Source organism: Hyla sarda, chromosome 4, assembly GCF_029499605.1.
Source record: "Hyla sarda isolate aHylSar1 chromosome 4, aHylSar1.hap1, whole genome shotgun sequence".
NCBI classification, from domain to species: domain Eukaryota; kingdom Metazoa; phylum Chordata; class Amphibia; order Anura; family Hylidae; genus Hyla; species Hyla sarda.
In genome coordinates, this window is record NC_079192.1 from 390,715,329 (window position 1) to 390,730,535 (window position 15,207).

General features: G+C 42.7%; 1 protein-coding gene across 9 annotated transcripts in view; it reads left to right on the forward strand.

The window, feature by feature from the left end:
• FCHSD1 (FCH and double SH3 domains 1) overlaps window positions 1-15,207 on the forward strand; it is a 148,747-nt gene that overhangs the window by 32,627 nt on the left and 100,913 nt on the right. For 6 of the 9 annotated variants that reach the window (XR_008843171.1, XM_056517075.1, XM_056517073.1 and 3 more), the window contains 2 exons: window positions 3,649-3,694; window positions 9,966-10,039. Coding sequence is in view for 8 of the 9 variants with exons in the window: in XM_056517075.1 (XP_056373050.1) it covers window positions 3,649-3,694; window positions 9,966-10,039 (120 nt within the window). In the remaining variant the exon portion in view is untranslated. Of the gene's footprint in view, window positions 1-3,648; window positions 3,695-9,965; window positions 10,044-15,207 lie in introns of all 9 variants that reach the window. The other 3 variants (XM_056517077.1, XM_056517078.1, XM_056517076.1) reach the window with 1 other exon arrangement.

Below are 15,207 nucleotides of genomic sequence, written 5' to 3' on the forward strand. Positions count from 1 at the left end.
GTAAACTGTATGCGTTTTTAAACCGTATACTGTTTTTAAAAGTGCATACTGTTCCGTCCGTTTTTATAAAAAAAAAATATAAGTTTTTGAAAATGTTGTCCATTTTTAATGGGAGGGGTCTTGGGTGGGGACTTTAGGATGCAAAGGCGCATGTGCAAAGTAAAAAACGTATACGGTTTCCCGTATGGAACTGTATATATGTGCTTTTCCCATTGATGTCCGTGTTAAATAAAAACGTATGCGGTTGCAGTACGGTTTTTAAACCGGAGTCAAAACCGTGGTTGACCACGATTTTGTCTCTGGTTTAAAAACTGTACTGCAACCGTATACGTTTTTTTTAACATGGATGCCAATGGGAAACGCATATGTATACGGTTCCATACGTGAAACCGTATACGGTTTTTACTTAGCACATGTGCATTTGCATCCTAAAGTCCCCACCCAACACCCCTCCCATTAAAGGGGTAGTCCAGCGCTTAGACATCTTATCCCCTATCCAAAGGATAGGGGATGAGATGCCTGATTGCGGGGGTCCCGCACCCCGTTTATAATCAGTCCCTGGAGCGTGTTCGCTCAGAGTCAGATTACTGTCGATCACGGGGCCGGAGCGTTGTGACGTCAAGGCTCCGCCCCATGTGATGTCACACTCCACCCCCCTCAATGCGAGCCTATGGGAGGGGGCGTGACAGCTGTCACGCCCCCTCCCATAGGTTTGCATTGAGGGGCGGCAGGACCCCCGCAATCGGGCATCTTATCCCCTATCCTTTTGGATAAGGGATAAGATGTCTAAGCGCCGGAGTACCCCTTTAAAAATGGACAAAATTTTCAAAAACATGTTGTTTTTTTTTTTTTTTTTTATAAAAACGGACGGAACTGTATGCACTTTTAAAAACAGTATACGGTTTAAAAACGCATATGGTTTACTTTTTCCTATACTGTTCCATCCGTTTTTTTGCTATACGGTTTTCTTTAATATGGCAAAAACATGATGTGAACCCAGCCTTAGGCTACTTTCACACTGCCGTTATGTCAGGGGGGCCGGGAGAATTGGGCGAGAAAAACGTCACGAGCCTCTGGCGGTGTACCCGATGCTCTAAATAAACGCCGGGAGAAGCAGGGAGATCGCGGGGGGTCCCCAGTGGCTGGACCCCCGTGATCAGACATCTTATTCCCTATCCTTTGGACCCATTTCATAATCCCCCCACCCCTTTTCACCCCCTGTGCCATTTTGATCACTCCCCTTCATGACCCCCTATACCATTTTATCACCCCCTGTGTAATTTCATCCTCCTCCTTAATCACCCCCTGTGCCAATTCATTTCCCCCCCCCCCCCCCATTTATCACCCCCTCTGCCATTTCATCACCCCATGTGCCACTTCATTATCCTTCTCGTCAACCCCTTTGCCATTTCAATCTACCTTCTCCTGCGTCACTTGTCAGAAGTCCTGGCAGCCACCACTGATGACTGATTTAAAGTGGCCGCTGTGCCGGCTTCAAGTTTAAGATGAGGCAGTATCGGCCGAGGCCACTAAAGAACAGTGATCAGCGATGGCTGCTGCTGCAGGATGGGACGGTCCCTCAATACTCCTGGAGACTTCCGCCAACACACTGTGTCGCACACAGTTTGGAAATCACTGGGGTAGAGGGTGCTCCTTGCTTAGAATTTCTTGTTCTGGGGGATTCGGTGCATAACTTGGCAATAACAGTAAACGTACCTCTCGGCAGCAATATCTCTCCAGCTAAACATCAGGGACCGCAGCAGCTAGTCCCGCAGAGATCGGCAGATACGCAAATTGGTTAGATATATTTTAAAAAATTTTAGAAGTAGAGATTTCCCACATAAGTAATTCTCATAGACTTATGTGTGTGTGTATATATATATATATATATATATATATATATATATATATATATATATATTTATATTTTTTTGTTTCTTAAGAGGAAAATGTTATTCTTCTTTATATTTAAGGGGTTACATTAGTCCTTAATGTCAATTTACTTCCTTAAAACAGCCCACTTTGCTTGACTAGCTTTCACATATTTACCAAAAAATAGAAGTTGACCTTTAGCAAGAACTGATCTATTGCTAGATCCCTTAATGTGTAACCTCTCCTCTTAAGCTGCCCAAACATCTACAGTGGGTATCAAATGTTTGGGCACCCCAGGTAAAAATGTGTATTAATGTGCATAAAGAAGCCAAGGAGAGATGGAAAAAAAAAAAACAAAAGGCATCAAATTACAGATAAGACATTCTTATAATATGTCAACAAAAGTTAGATTTTATTTCCACCATTTACACTTTCAAAATAACAGAAAACAAAAAAATGGCGTCTGCAAAAGTTTGGGCACCCTGCAGAGATAATATCTTGTACTGCCCCCTGTGGCAAGTATCACAGCTTGTAAACGCTTTTTGTAGCCAGCCAAGAGTCTTTCAATTCTTGTTTGAGGTATCTTTGCCCATTCTTCCTTACAAAAGTCGTCCAGTTCTGTGAGATTTCTGGGCTGTCTGTCATGCACTGCTCTTTTAATGTCTATCCATAGATTTTCAGTTGAGGTCAGGAGATTGTGAATGCCATGGCAAAACCTTCAGTTTACGCCTCTTGATGTAATCCCCGGTGGATTTCGAGGTGTGTTTAGGATCATTATCCATTTCTAGAAGCCATCCTCTCTTTCACTTGTGTACCACAACTCCAGTGTTTGCCAGATCTTTCTGGAGGGATTGTGCAGTCAAACGTGGATTTTGAATTGTTTGTCTCACAATCCTGCAAGCTGTTCTGTCTGATATTGTTCTTGGTCTTCCAGATCTTGCTTTAACTTCCACTATTCCTGATGACTGCCATTTCTTAATTACATTCCGTACAGAGGATATGGACATCTGAAAAACGTTTAGCTATCTTCTTATAGCCTTCTCCAGCTTTGTGAGCGTCAACTATTTTCAGTTTCAGATTTCTAGACAACTGCTTAGAAGAACCCATGGTGCTGATTGTTGGGGAAAGGTCAGATGAGTCTGGGCATTTAAAACCTTTCAGATTGACATCACCCGGTCTTCCCAGATGATGACTAAGAACAATCCATGACACTGGCAGGTCTCAGCTTTGCAAAGGTGGCAGTACAAGATATTAACTCTGCAGGGTGCCCAAACTTTTGCAGACGCCATTTTTTTGTTTTCTGTTATTTTGAAAGTGTAAATGATGGAAATAAAATCTAACTTTTGTTGACATATTATAAGAATGTCTAATCTGTAATTTGATGCCTTTTGGAGATGTTTCCATCTTTCCTTGGCTTCTTTATGCACATTAATACAAATTTTTACCTGGGGTGCCCAAACTTTTGATCCCCACTGTAAGAGCAATGTTGGCCGAACAAGTCAACTTGGTTATGTGTATGTGGGCCTCCCTACTCTACCACAAAAGATGATTTAAGGGGAGGGAGGGAATTTAAACTCAGATACTTTTGTTTTCAATCGAGATATCCTTAAAAGAAACGTATGCATTCTCTGCCGAGTTGAGAGTGCATGTGTATGGGGGATTTGGGAGGAAGAGCTGTTGCATCAGTGATTACCTACCAGCCATGACATGTGATCACCTTTTTGACTCATTTACACTAAACATTGTTTTGTAATCTAACTCTTCTTTGTTTCATAGGTCCTTCTGCAAGCAGCGTGCAGCCATTGAAAAGGAGTATGGTCAGGTAAGACCATCCTATGATAATTTCGGGGTATTACAGACAATTGTGTGTAGGAGCAATGGGAAAGATTTATCAAAACCTGTGTAGAGGAAGAGCGGATCAGATTGGATGAGATTGTGGATCAGATTGCTTCGATCATTTTCACAGGCCTCTTTAAAAATGAAAGAAGCCATCTGATTGGTTGCTATGGGCAACTGTGCCACTCTTCCTCTGCACAGTTTTTGATAAATCTCCCCCAATATTCTCAGTGCCGATAGCATGCATCTAGGATAATTTCCATTATAGGGATTAGTAGAAACTGAGTTGTGAGGATGAGATTGGTATCAAGGCTTCTTAAAGCCTAAGAGTAGGGCCACACGGAGCGCATCAGCAGCATATTTTACGCTGCGGATGCACCAACGGCAGACACAGGTGCGAGCTCCCTGCTATAGCCAGTTAGCTCTGTGTGTCTGCTCATAGCAATGTGTTTGCTGTGAGCAGATGCTGTGTCTGCAGCGGGAAATATGCCGCTATGGCAGACACACGGAGCTACCCAACCGCAGCAGGGAGCTCGATCTGTCAGCTCATCCACAGTGTAAAATACAATGTGCACCACTGATTTGTATTCTTTTATTTGTTTATATCTCAATAAATACAGTTTAAAAAAATACAACGAGGATGTGCTCCATGTGGCCCTACCCCAAGGCCAAGTTCACATTGCCTTCCATCCCGTTCAGGATCAGTTCGGGTTTAGAACGGACCCAGAAATGGGTTGGAACGCAAAGGAAACACTGCCGGGTCCCGACGGACCTTGAACACTTGAATGGGGTACATCGGGCATCCAGTAGTTTAGCTGAGTTTAAAACAAATAGTACATGCAGTATTTTTTTCTCTGCTAAACTCCCATCGTTCTGACAGAATTGCTGATGGATGGCAATGGGAACTTACCCTAACTCTGCTTAAAATAGAAACTCTTAAAACAGTTTTTCACTGGACTGTCCCATGAATTGGCCCACAAAATGAGAAATGGGTCATTGTTCTCAATGGGATCCTGCTGCACCTTTCACACTACGGAAATTCCAGATCCCAGATTCGTTTTCATTCTTTCGGCGGAATCCACTCCCAAGTAGGGCTGGGCGGTATGACCAAATGTGTGTATCACAGTATTTTTTAAACTTTTGGCGGTTCCTTGTTATATAACTGTATTTCCTAGCGCCCCGCCCCCCCCATATTAATTATCAGCCCACATCCCCATCGGGGTAAATACTCACATATCACCCGCATGCGCTGCCCTCCTCGTCCTGTTTTTTGTGGCCGCCGGCGCTGGCACTCTATACTGTGCGGTATCCCTATGCCCGGGCTGCAAAAGGAAACAAATTAAACTTTAGCGCACCTACGTCCGCCTTACGCTGGGGACGGGAACGTCGGACAGCCGTCAGCCTATCGCTGGCCGCAGCAATGTTCCGCCTCGGTGATAGGCTGAGCCCACTGTCATGTAAGGAGCCGGCCGACGTTCCTGTCCCCAGGAAACAAGTGGGGCTGGTACCGTACCAACGGTGAGTTAAAGTTTATTTTGTTTATTTTTTGCAGCACGGGCATAGGGATACTGCACAGTATAAAGCAGTGGTCTCCAACCTGCGAACCTCCAGATGTTGCAAAACTACAACGGCTGTCCGGGCATGCTGGGAGTTGTAGTTTTGCAACATCTGGCGGTTCGCAGGTTGGAGACGACTGGTATAGAGTGTCCGTGCCGGCGGCCACAACAAACAGGACGAGGAGGGCAGCGCATGCGGGTGACATGTGAGTAGTACCCTGAAGGGGACAGCGCTGGGATGGGGTAATAATTAATTGGGCGGGGGGTGGCAGAACAGCGCTTGCAGGTCACATAGGATTAGTTCCCCGATATGGGGACAGCGCAGCGCTGGGCTGATTCATTCATTCCTGAGGGGGAGGGGCCAAACGGGTATTGCAGTATGGGTTAAAATTCATATTGTGCAGCGCAAAAATTTCGGTATTCGGTATGAACCGGTATACCGCCCAGCCCTACTCCCAAGTGCATTGCCTATTATTTGAGATTGCATTTCTGAGCAGTCCTATCTCCCGTTCCTGACAGACTATTTTTGATTGAGCCCTAAGTGAAATTCAGCAGTGTGAACGGATATGGAGAGATATGGAGCACAGCATCAGAAAAAAGAGACCCAGCCGCTATAAAAATATATTTACTATAATTCAGTAAATAAAAATCTTTAAACAACTCAATGTTTTATGTTGCATTTATTTTTAGGCTACGTCAGGGGTTAAATAACTAACCAAATGATCTCTAGAGCTGAAATTCCAAAGTAAATAGAAGAAAACAAAAGAGATCCCTCTGGCCAGTGCCACGTCTATGAATCTGCAAATAAACATTAGGAAATGAGACAGAACAAGGGACCCATGCGGTGACTATCACACCGGAGGCCTGTTTACTTATCAGTCAGCATACAGACAAGCAGCCGCAAACCAGGGGATGAATACAAAGCTCCGGTGACATTAGCAAACTGCTTACCAGGCACATTAAACCTCCCGTAACATCGGACAGAACCGTCCAAAGACACAATAAAACTGCCTTATAGCTCCATAAAAGTGACTAATAATTGTGTGTTGGCAAAGAGCACGTAAAATGGATCCTGTCCAAAGGAAATATAAAGTAGACTCTTTATTATTCGCCAATAAATCTCGCTATCTTGAAAAGAATCCTTCATTACACAGCTGCGGTCTGTTTATCACATCCTGACATTAGAACTAAATGGTCAGTTTTAGAGCACGCTATCCTATTCGTGAAAATATGTTTCCTTTGTGCCGATAAAATGTTATTTTTTTATTGTTTATTTCACCTAAAAATACAGCTCAGCCGCCAATATATCATAGCAAATGTGAATGGGATATTTGCTGTATAGCCAGGTAGACTAACATTGGGGGCTACGAGGAGATTCATTGACACCATGGGTCTCGTCATGCGCACTAATGGCAAGGTTAGCAACAGTATAGGTTGTGTCTTTGGCACCATAAGACTTGTCCCCTGCATTATTGGTTGTGTCACCTACATTACTAGTCATGTCATTGACACTATGGGTCGTTTCATAAGCACCATGGGTCTTGTCATGCGCACTAATGGCAAGGTCACCAACAGTATAGGTTGTGTCTTTGGCACCATAAGACTTGTCCCCTGCATTATTGGTTGTGTCACCTACATTACTAGTCATGTCATTGACACTATGGGTCGTTTCATAAGCACCATGGGTCTTGTCATGCGCACTAATGGCAAGGTCATTGACACTATAAGTTGTGTCATTGGTACCATGAGTCTTGTCCCCTGCACTATTGGTTGTGTCACCTACATTACTAGTCATGTCATTGACACTATGGGTTGTTTCATAAGCACCATGGGTCTTGTCATGCGCACTATTGACTAGGTCATCAGCACTATGCGTTGTCATTGGCACCATAGGTTCTTGTCATCAGCTCTATGGCTGTGTCATTGGCAACATGGGTCTTTTCATGTGCACTATTGGCCAGGTTGACAACACTATGGGTCATGTCATTGGCACTATGGGCCAGGTTGTCAACACTATGGGTCATGTCATTGGCACCATGGGTCTTGTCCTCTGTATTACTGGTCATGTCATCAGCACTATGGGTTGTATCATTGGCTCAATGGGTCATGTTATTGGCACCATGGGTCGTGTTATTGGCACCATTGGTCTTATCTTCAGCACTATGGGTCATGTCATTGGCCCTATGGACTGTGTCATTGGCACAATGGGTCTTGTTACTTGCCTGTGGCAGTCTCTACCAATAGAATGCAGATGTGATATAGCATTGCTCTGTATAAGCAATGGACCATTGCTCGTACAAGTCCCCTAGGGGGACTAACAAAGTGCTTAGCAAGAAAAAAACTGTTTTCACTTATTAAAATTTCCCCATACTAAAATCACCCTTTCTAGTGTGAACAGAGCCTTAAAGAATATGCAGTTTTTACTGCTTCAGCTCACTGCTGACAAAGTCAATCGGTATCAGCACTATGGGTTGTATCATTGGCACCATGGGTCTTGTCCTCTGCACAATCAACACTATGGGTCTTGTCGTGTCGTCAACACAATAGGTCATGTCATTGGCACCAGTAGCGTGCATAGAAGATAAAGGGCCCCATAGCAAAGATTGAAATGTACATTGTGGTATCTGATTTTGGGCTCCTAGGACATAAAGATTTAGTGGTATGCCTTTTTTGCTGACAATACGGTTTTCTGGGGAGAGAAGCCTAGCACGGTTTGCTACCTGTAGCCATAGGAATGATACCAACCAGAGGTGGGCTCCATAGCCTATCTCTATCGCCCAGTATGTAGAACCTTAGTTGGCACTATAGATTGTGTCTTTGGCACTATATGAGTGTTGGAAGTTATGGCGTCACTGGAGATCTCCACTACTAGAGCCCCATAGAGGTTAATTCTGATGTGTCTACTTATTTCCTTATGTTCATACTGAAAAATGAGGTTTATAGAGTATTGTAGGTTCCCTCAGCCTAAACCAGATGTGGTAAGCAAGGCAGGAAGGCTCTTAAGAGGTATTTTTAACATAGCTATAATAATCTACCCAGAAGAAGCCATTTAGGATTGTGCTGAATATTTCTCATCTAGATGACCATTCATTTTACCTGTGTGTGTGGCCTTGCCCCATGTCAGGTCCTCACAGCATCTCTACTGTCACAATACTGGCACTGGCAAATTGAGTCCCCAACCAGAAATTTCTGGAAATGCCCCGGAAATTCTCGTAATGCCTCGGTTTGCAGGATTGTACTGCCAAAATCTGGACAATGGCACATATAAGGGAATACCTTACAAGCTGTGCCCCCTTCTTTATTTACTATTTACAGTGCCAAGAAGCTCTGATGGTTCGGCATCTTATGCCAGGGTTAGGCGAATCATGATACGGTCTATAGAGATGCTATGGCAGCCTGACTCTAGCTCACCATGGTATTTGTCTGCTGTGAGTGTAGCATAAACTGGCACTATGCCAGCTCTTTAGATACCAGGTGACCTTACCCTCTGATCATACAAATTAAATATTCCCTTTAAAACTGTGACATTCCCCATTATTGCGGTTTTGCTAATGTTTTCGCATGTTAAACCCCTTTTTGGGGAATTACCGCACCGTCTACAAGTGGAGCGGACTCCTGACTGATTTCAGTAGCCAGGGGCCACCACTAATAGGGTGATCGCCATTGTCAGCTATTAACCCTTTAAATGCCCACTGTCAAAGTTGACAACGGCATCTTATCGGCCTAGAGGGGACTAATAAAGTGTTTAAAAAAAAAATAGTTTTTACAAATATAAAGGGGTACGGCTGCTGGGGACCCCTGCGATCTCCGTGCGGCACCCAGCGTTCGTTTGGAGCGTTGGAGGCTCGCGATGTTACAGCTGCGTCCCGCTCATGACATCACGGCCACTCCTCCTCAATGCATGTCTATGGGAGGGGGCGTGATGTCCGTCACGCCCCCTCCCATAGACTTGCATTGAGGGGGTGTGACATCACGAGCCTCCGCCCTGCATCGCCAGCCATCCGTCACGGAGTGAAGTTAGCTCCGTGCACCGGATGTCTGGGGTGCCGCAGACAAGATTGCGGGGTCCACAGCGGTGGGACCCCCGCAGCCAGACATTTTATCCCTTATGCTTTGGATAGGGGATAAGATGTCTAGGGGCGGAGTACCCCTTTAAATTGACCCATACAAAAAGTTTTCAATCTCCCGTTCTAGTGTGAACAGAGCCATAAGTATACTATATGCTGTTTTTATTGATGGAACAGTTTATAAAATGTAATTCCTGCTTCAGATTACTGTTGGCAGAATGAATAAACATCTGATTCTTTGCTTCCGGGTTCTCTGTAGATGTAGATTAGGCCTCATTTGTAATTCCCTTCCTTTTTCGTGTTCTTGGCTGGTAGTAGGGCCGGCTTTCATCCTGCTAAAATGCATCGACATATTTTATTTTTTGTGGTCATGGGTCAGTCGTGTTCCTGTGTGAACTATGTTACTGGCAGCTAATACACACATCCCTTTTGGCTAGAACCAATATTTGTGAGAGTCTTTCTTACCCCTGTGTCTGTTGGCACAGATCGGACTGGTAGTGGAATGTGTGTGTGCACTATGTGCAAGTGCGAAATGTAGCAGAGCCGTGCTAAGAAAGCAATATGTTCCAGTAAACACCGTGGCCCAGACAGAAGACATTTATCGTCCTGCTGTTTTTTTTTTTGTGACCTTCAGGCTTTACAGAGGCTGGCGAGTCAATACCTTAAGAGAGACTGGCATCGTGGCAAGAATGAATCCAGCGAATGCAGGTAGGTGGGTACACTTGAGGAATATGTGAAACCACTGATATGTAAGGAATGTTGCCTGCGCTCATTGGGGGGGAGATTTTATCAAAACCTGTGAAAATGAAAAGTTGCCCATAACAGCCAATCAGATCGCTTCTTTCATTTTTAACAAGGCCTCTGCAAAATGAAAGAAGTGATCTGATTGGTTGCTATGGGCAACTCAGCAATTTCTCCTCAGGACAGGTTTTGATAAATCTCCCCCATTGTGCTTTATTGCAATTTTCAGCCTAATTCTAAGAACTGTAGTAGGGATCCTCTACAAAGGTCAGCTCCCGCTTAGGCAGACATGATGCAATAGTATATTATACAATCACTGGCCACTTTATTAGGTACACCTTGCTAGTACCGGGTCGGACCCCCTTTTGCCTCTATTCTTTGTGGCATACTTTCTACTAGGTGCTGGAAACATTCCTCAGAGATTTTGGTCCATATGGACATGATGACATCACACAGTTCCTCCATATGGACATGATGACATCACACAGTTCCTCCATATGGACATGATGACATCTCACAGTTCCTCCATATGGACATGATGACATCAGACAGTTCCTCCATATAGACATGATGACATCACACAGTTCCTCTATATGGACATGATGACATCACACAGTTCCTCCATATGGACATGATGACATCACACAGTTCCTCCATATAGACATGTTGACATCACACAGTTCCTCTATATGGACATGATGACATCACACAGTTCCTCCATATGGACATGATGACATCACACAGTTCCTCCATATGGACATGATGACATCACACAGTTCCTCCATATGGACATGATGACATCACGCAGTTCCTCCATATGGATATGATGACATCACACAGTTCCTCCATATGGACATGATGACATCACACAGTTCCTCTATATGGACATGATGACATCGCACAGTTCCTCCATATGGACATGATGACATCACACAGTTCCTCCATATGGACATGATGACATCACACAGTTCTTCCATATAGACATGATGACATCACACAGTTCTTCCATATAGACATGATGACATCACACAGTTCCTCTATATGGACATGATGACATCACACAGTTCTTCCATATAGACATGATGACATCACACAGTTCCTCTATATGGACATGATGACATCACACAATTGCTGCAGATTTTGGCTGCACATCCATGATGAGAGTCTCCGGTCCCACCACATCCCAGCGGTGATCTATAGGATGAGATCTGGTGACTGTGGAGACCATTGGAGTCCAGTGACCTCATTGTCCTTTATGAAATGATGTCATGTGACCTCATTGTCCTGCATGAGATGATGTCATGTGACCTCATTGTCCTGTATAAGATGATGTCATGTGACATTATCCTGCTGGAAGTATCATCAGAAGATGGCTCCACTGTGGTCACAAAGGGATGGACATGGTCAGTAACAATGCGCAGTTGGTAGTATGGAGCCCAAAGTGTACCAAGAAAATGTCCTCCCCACCATTACACCCCCACCAGCCTGAACCACTGATACAAGGCAGGATCCAGGCTTTCATGTTGTTTACACCAAATTCTGACCCTGACATCGGAATGTCACAGATGGATTTGAGACTCCTCAGACCAGGCAATGTTCTTCCATTGTCCAATTTTGGTGCCTGTGTGAATTGTAGCCTCAGTTTTCTGTTCTTATCTGACAGAAGCGGCACCCGGAGTGGTCTTCAGCTGCTGTAGCCCATCTGTTTCAAGGTTGGACATGTTGTGCTTTCGGAGATGGTATTCTGTTGTAACCAGTGGTTATTTATGTTACTGTTGTCTTCCTGTCATCTCGAACCAGTCTGCCCATTCTTCTCTGACATCAACAAGTCATTTTGGTCCACAAAACTCCTGCTCACTGGATATTTTCTCTTTTTCGGACCATTCTCTGTAAACCCTAGAGATGGTTGACTGTGAAAACCCCAGTAGATCAGTAGTGCCCATCTGGCACCAACAACCATCCCCTTTCTTCATCATTCTGATCCTTGGTTTGAACTTCAGCAGGTTGTCTTGACCACGTCTACATGCCTAAATGCATAGTTTTTTGTTTTTTTTCATGTGATTGGCTGATAAGCTGTTTGTTTTAACAAGCAATTGAACAGGGGTACCTAATAAAGGGGCAAGTGAGTATATCTGTTGTGTTTTTATTTTTATAAAGCATTTTGCTATTTTCTGTGTAGTGCTGCACAGATCCACAAGGTCACTCACCAGCCAAACAGAACTGTTATTTCAAGGACAGATCATATCAACAATAAGGACTAGTAGGTTCACGAATACAGTACATATCCCAAGTAGGGAATGATCTGCTCAATTATACCTGCTGGACCCTTTGGTTCTATTGTGGTAGAGCAGTGTTTCCTAACCAGGGTGCCTCCAGATGTTGCAAAGCGACAACTCCCAGCATGCCTGGACAGCCGAAGGCTGTCCAGGCATGCTGGGAGTTGTAGTTTTGCAACATCTGGAGGCACCCTGGTTGGGAAACACTGTGGTAGAGGATCTAATGCTTCTTTGAGACTAATAATAACTTATTGATTTTACCGGGTGAAGCCTCTCCTTCTGTAAGTAACACGTCTGTGAGGTAAGCCACCAACCAAAGTTCACAGTTGTGTAGTAGTAAAGAGAACGATTTTTCAATCAATCACTTTCTTTGCTCGTATAGTACAGCACAAGCTATTAGAGAATGGAAAGGTTCTTGTGTATGTCTTGTGCTTACCTTTTTTTTTTTATGGCAGGCATGAGTTGTGCTTCATGCTGGTTTGCAATTCCACCCTGAAATGTTTACTTAAAGGGGTTTATCCAGGAAAAACTTTTTATATATATATATATATATATATATATATATATATATATATATAAAATCAACTGGCTCCAGAAAGTTAAACAGATTTGTAAATTACTTCTGTAAAAAAATCTTAATCCTTTCAGCACTTATGAGCTGCTGAAGTTGAGTTTTTCTTTTCTGTCTAAGTGCTCTCTGATGACTCGTGTCTCGGGAACCGCCCAGTTTAGAAGCAAATCCCCATGGCAAACCTATTCTACTCTGTGCAGTTCCCGAGACAAGTAGAGATGTCAGCAGAGAGCACTGTTGCCAGACGGAAAATAACAACTCAACTTCAGCAGCTGATAATTATTGAAAGGATTAAGATTTTTTAATAGAAGTAATTTACAAATCTGTTTAACTTTCTGGAGCCAGTTGAGATATATATATATATATATATATATATATATATATATATATATATATATTAAAAAGTTTTTTCCTGTAATACCTCTTTAAAGGGGGTTATCCAGGAATAATAAAAATCAGCGCTAATTTCTTTCAAAAACAGCACCACGCACGTCACCAGGTTGTGTGTGGTATTACAGCTTGGCTCCATTCATCTCAATGGAACTGAGCTGCAATACCACCCACAACCTGGGGACAGATGTAGCGCTGTTTTTGGGGAAAAAAAATCAGCACTGCTTTTCTATTCCTGGATAACCCCATTTAATGCAGCATACATTTTACATGACTTAGGTGTGGTATTTGATCACTGCACCTAATAATCTTATTAGGTTTCTGGTACCGGAGCTTACCCAGGTGAACTGATTAGTTGTTGAGGTTAGTTCACATATTGTGCAGTTTTAGTGCATTTTCCTATTGAAACTGCATTTTTTTTTTTTTTTTTTTTTTTTTTTGCCATGAGAAGAAAGTGATTTGACCTATAATCACAATTGAGGGGTTTTATGAAGATTTGAAACCTTTAGGCTGCATTTATATGTTGCATTTTTGCATCATTTTTCACACATTTTAATTGCATTTCAGCTTTTTTTTTGGCTGTGATTTTACAAAATCATGTTTAAAATTGCACATTTTTATCATATTTTTACAGTTGCAGTACAATCTCCATTTTGGCCATAATTTGGGGGAAATCACCCCAAAAAACAAAAGAAGCAGTAAGAACCTCAGGGAAGGTGTATAACTACTAGGGCCCAGATTTATCAAACTTTGTGAGAGAAAATCTGGAGTAAATTTCCCACAGCGACCAATCACAGCTCAGCTAACAAGCTGTGGTAAAGTGAAAGCTGAGCTGTGATTGGTTGTTGTGGAAAAATCACATTAGTTTTTCTCTCACAAAGGTTGATAAATCTGGGCCTATATGGACACGTTCACACATACAGAATCTGCTGCATATCTTTGCTGCATATTTTCTGCAGCTGATTTTGCTACCCATTGAAGTGGGAAGGGGTACTCCGGTGGAAAACATTTTTTCTTTCTTTCTTTCTTTTTTTTTTTTTTTTTTTTTTTAAATCAACTGGTGGCAGAAAGTTAAACAGATATGTAAATTTCTTCTATTAAAAAATCTTTATCCTTCCAGTACGTTTTAGCAGCTGTATGCTACAGAGGAAATTCTTTTCTTTTTGAATTTCTTTTCTGTCTTGTCCACAGTGCTATCTGCTGACACCTGATGCCCGCATCAGGAACTGTCCAGAGCAGGAGAAAATCCCCATAGCAAACCTATGCTGCTCTGGAGACGGACAGAGGTGTCAGCAGAGAGCACCGTGGACAAGACAAAAAAGAAATTCAAAAAGAAAAGAATTCCCTCTGTAGCATACAGCTGCTAAAAAGTACTGGAAGGGTAAAGATTTTTTTAAATAGAAGTCATTTACAAATCTGTTTAACTTTCTGGCACCAGTTGATTTTAAAAAAAAATGTTTTCCACCAGAGTACCCCTTTATCCCCTTAAGGACGCAGCCCTTTTTCACCTTAAGGACTGAGCCCTTTTTCGCAATTCTGACCACCGTCACTTTAAGCGTTAATAACTCAAAAACTCTTTTACCGAATATTCTGATTCTGAGATTGTTTTTTTTTTTTTTGTGACATTCTACTTTATTTTGGTGGAAAATTTTCGGCGTTACTTTTTTGGTGAAAAATCCCCAAATTTCATGAAAATTTTGAAAATATTGCATTTTTCTAACTTTGAAGCTCTCTGCTTGTAAGGAAAATGGGTATTCCAAATACATTTTATTTTTTATTCACAAATACAATATGTCCACTGACATATTTTTACTTTTTGAAAAAATTAGAGGGCTTCAAAGTAGAGAAGCAATTTTCAAAAATTTCATGAAAATTGCAATATCTGAAGGGACAGATGT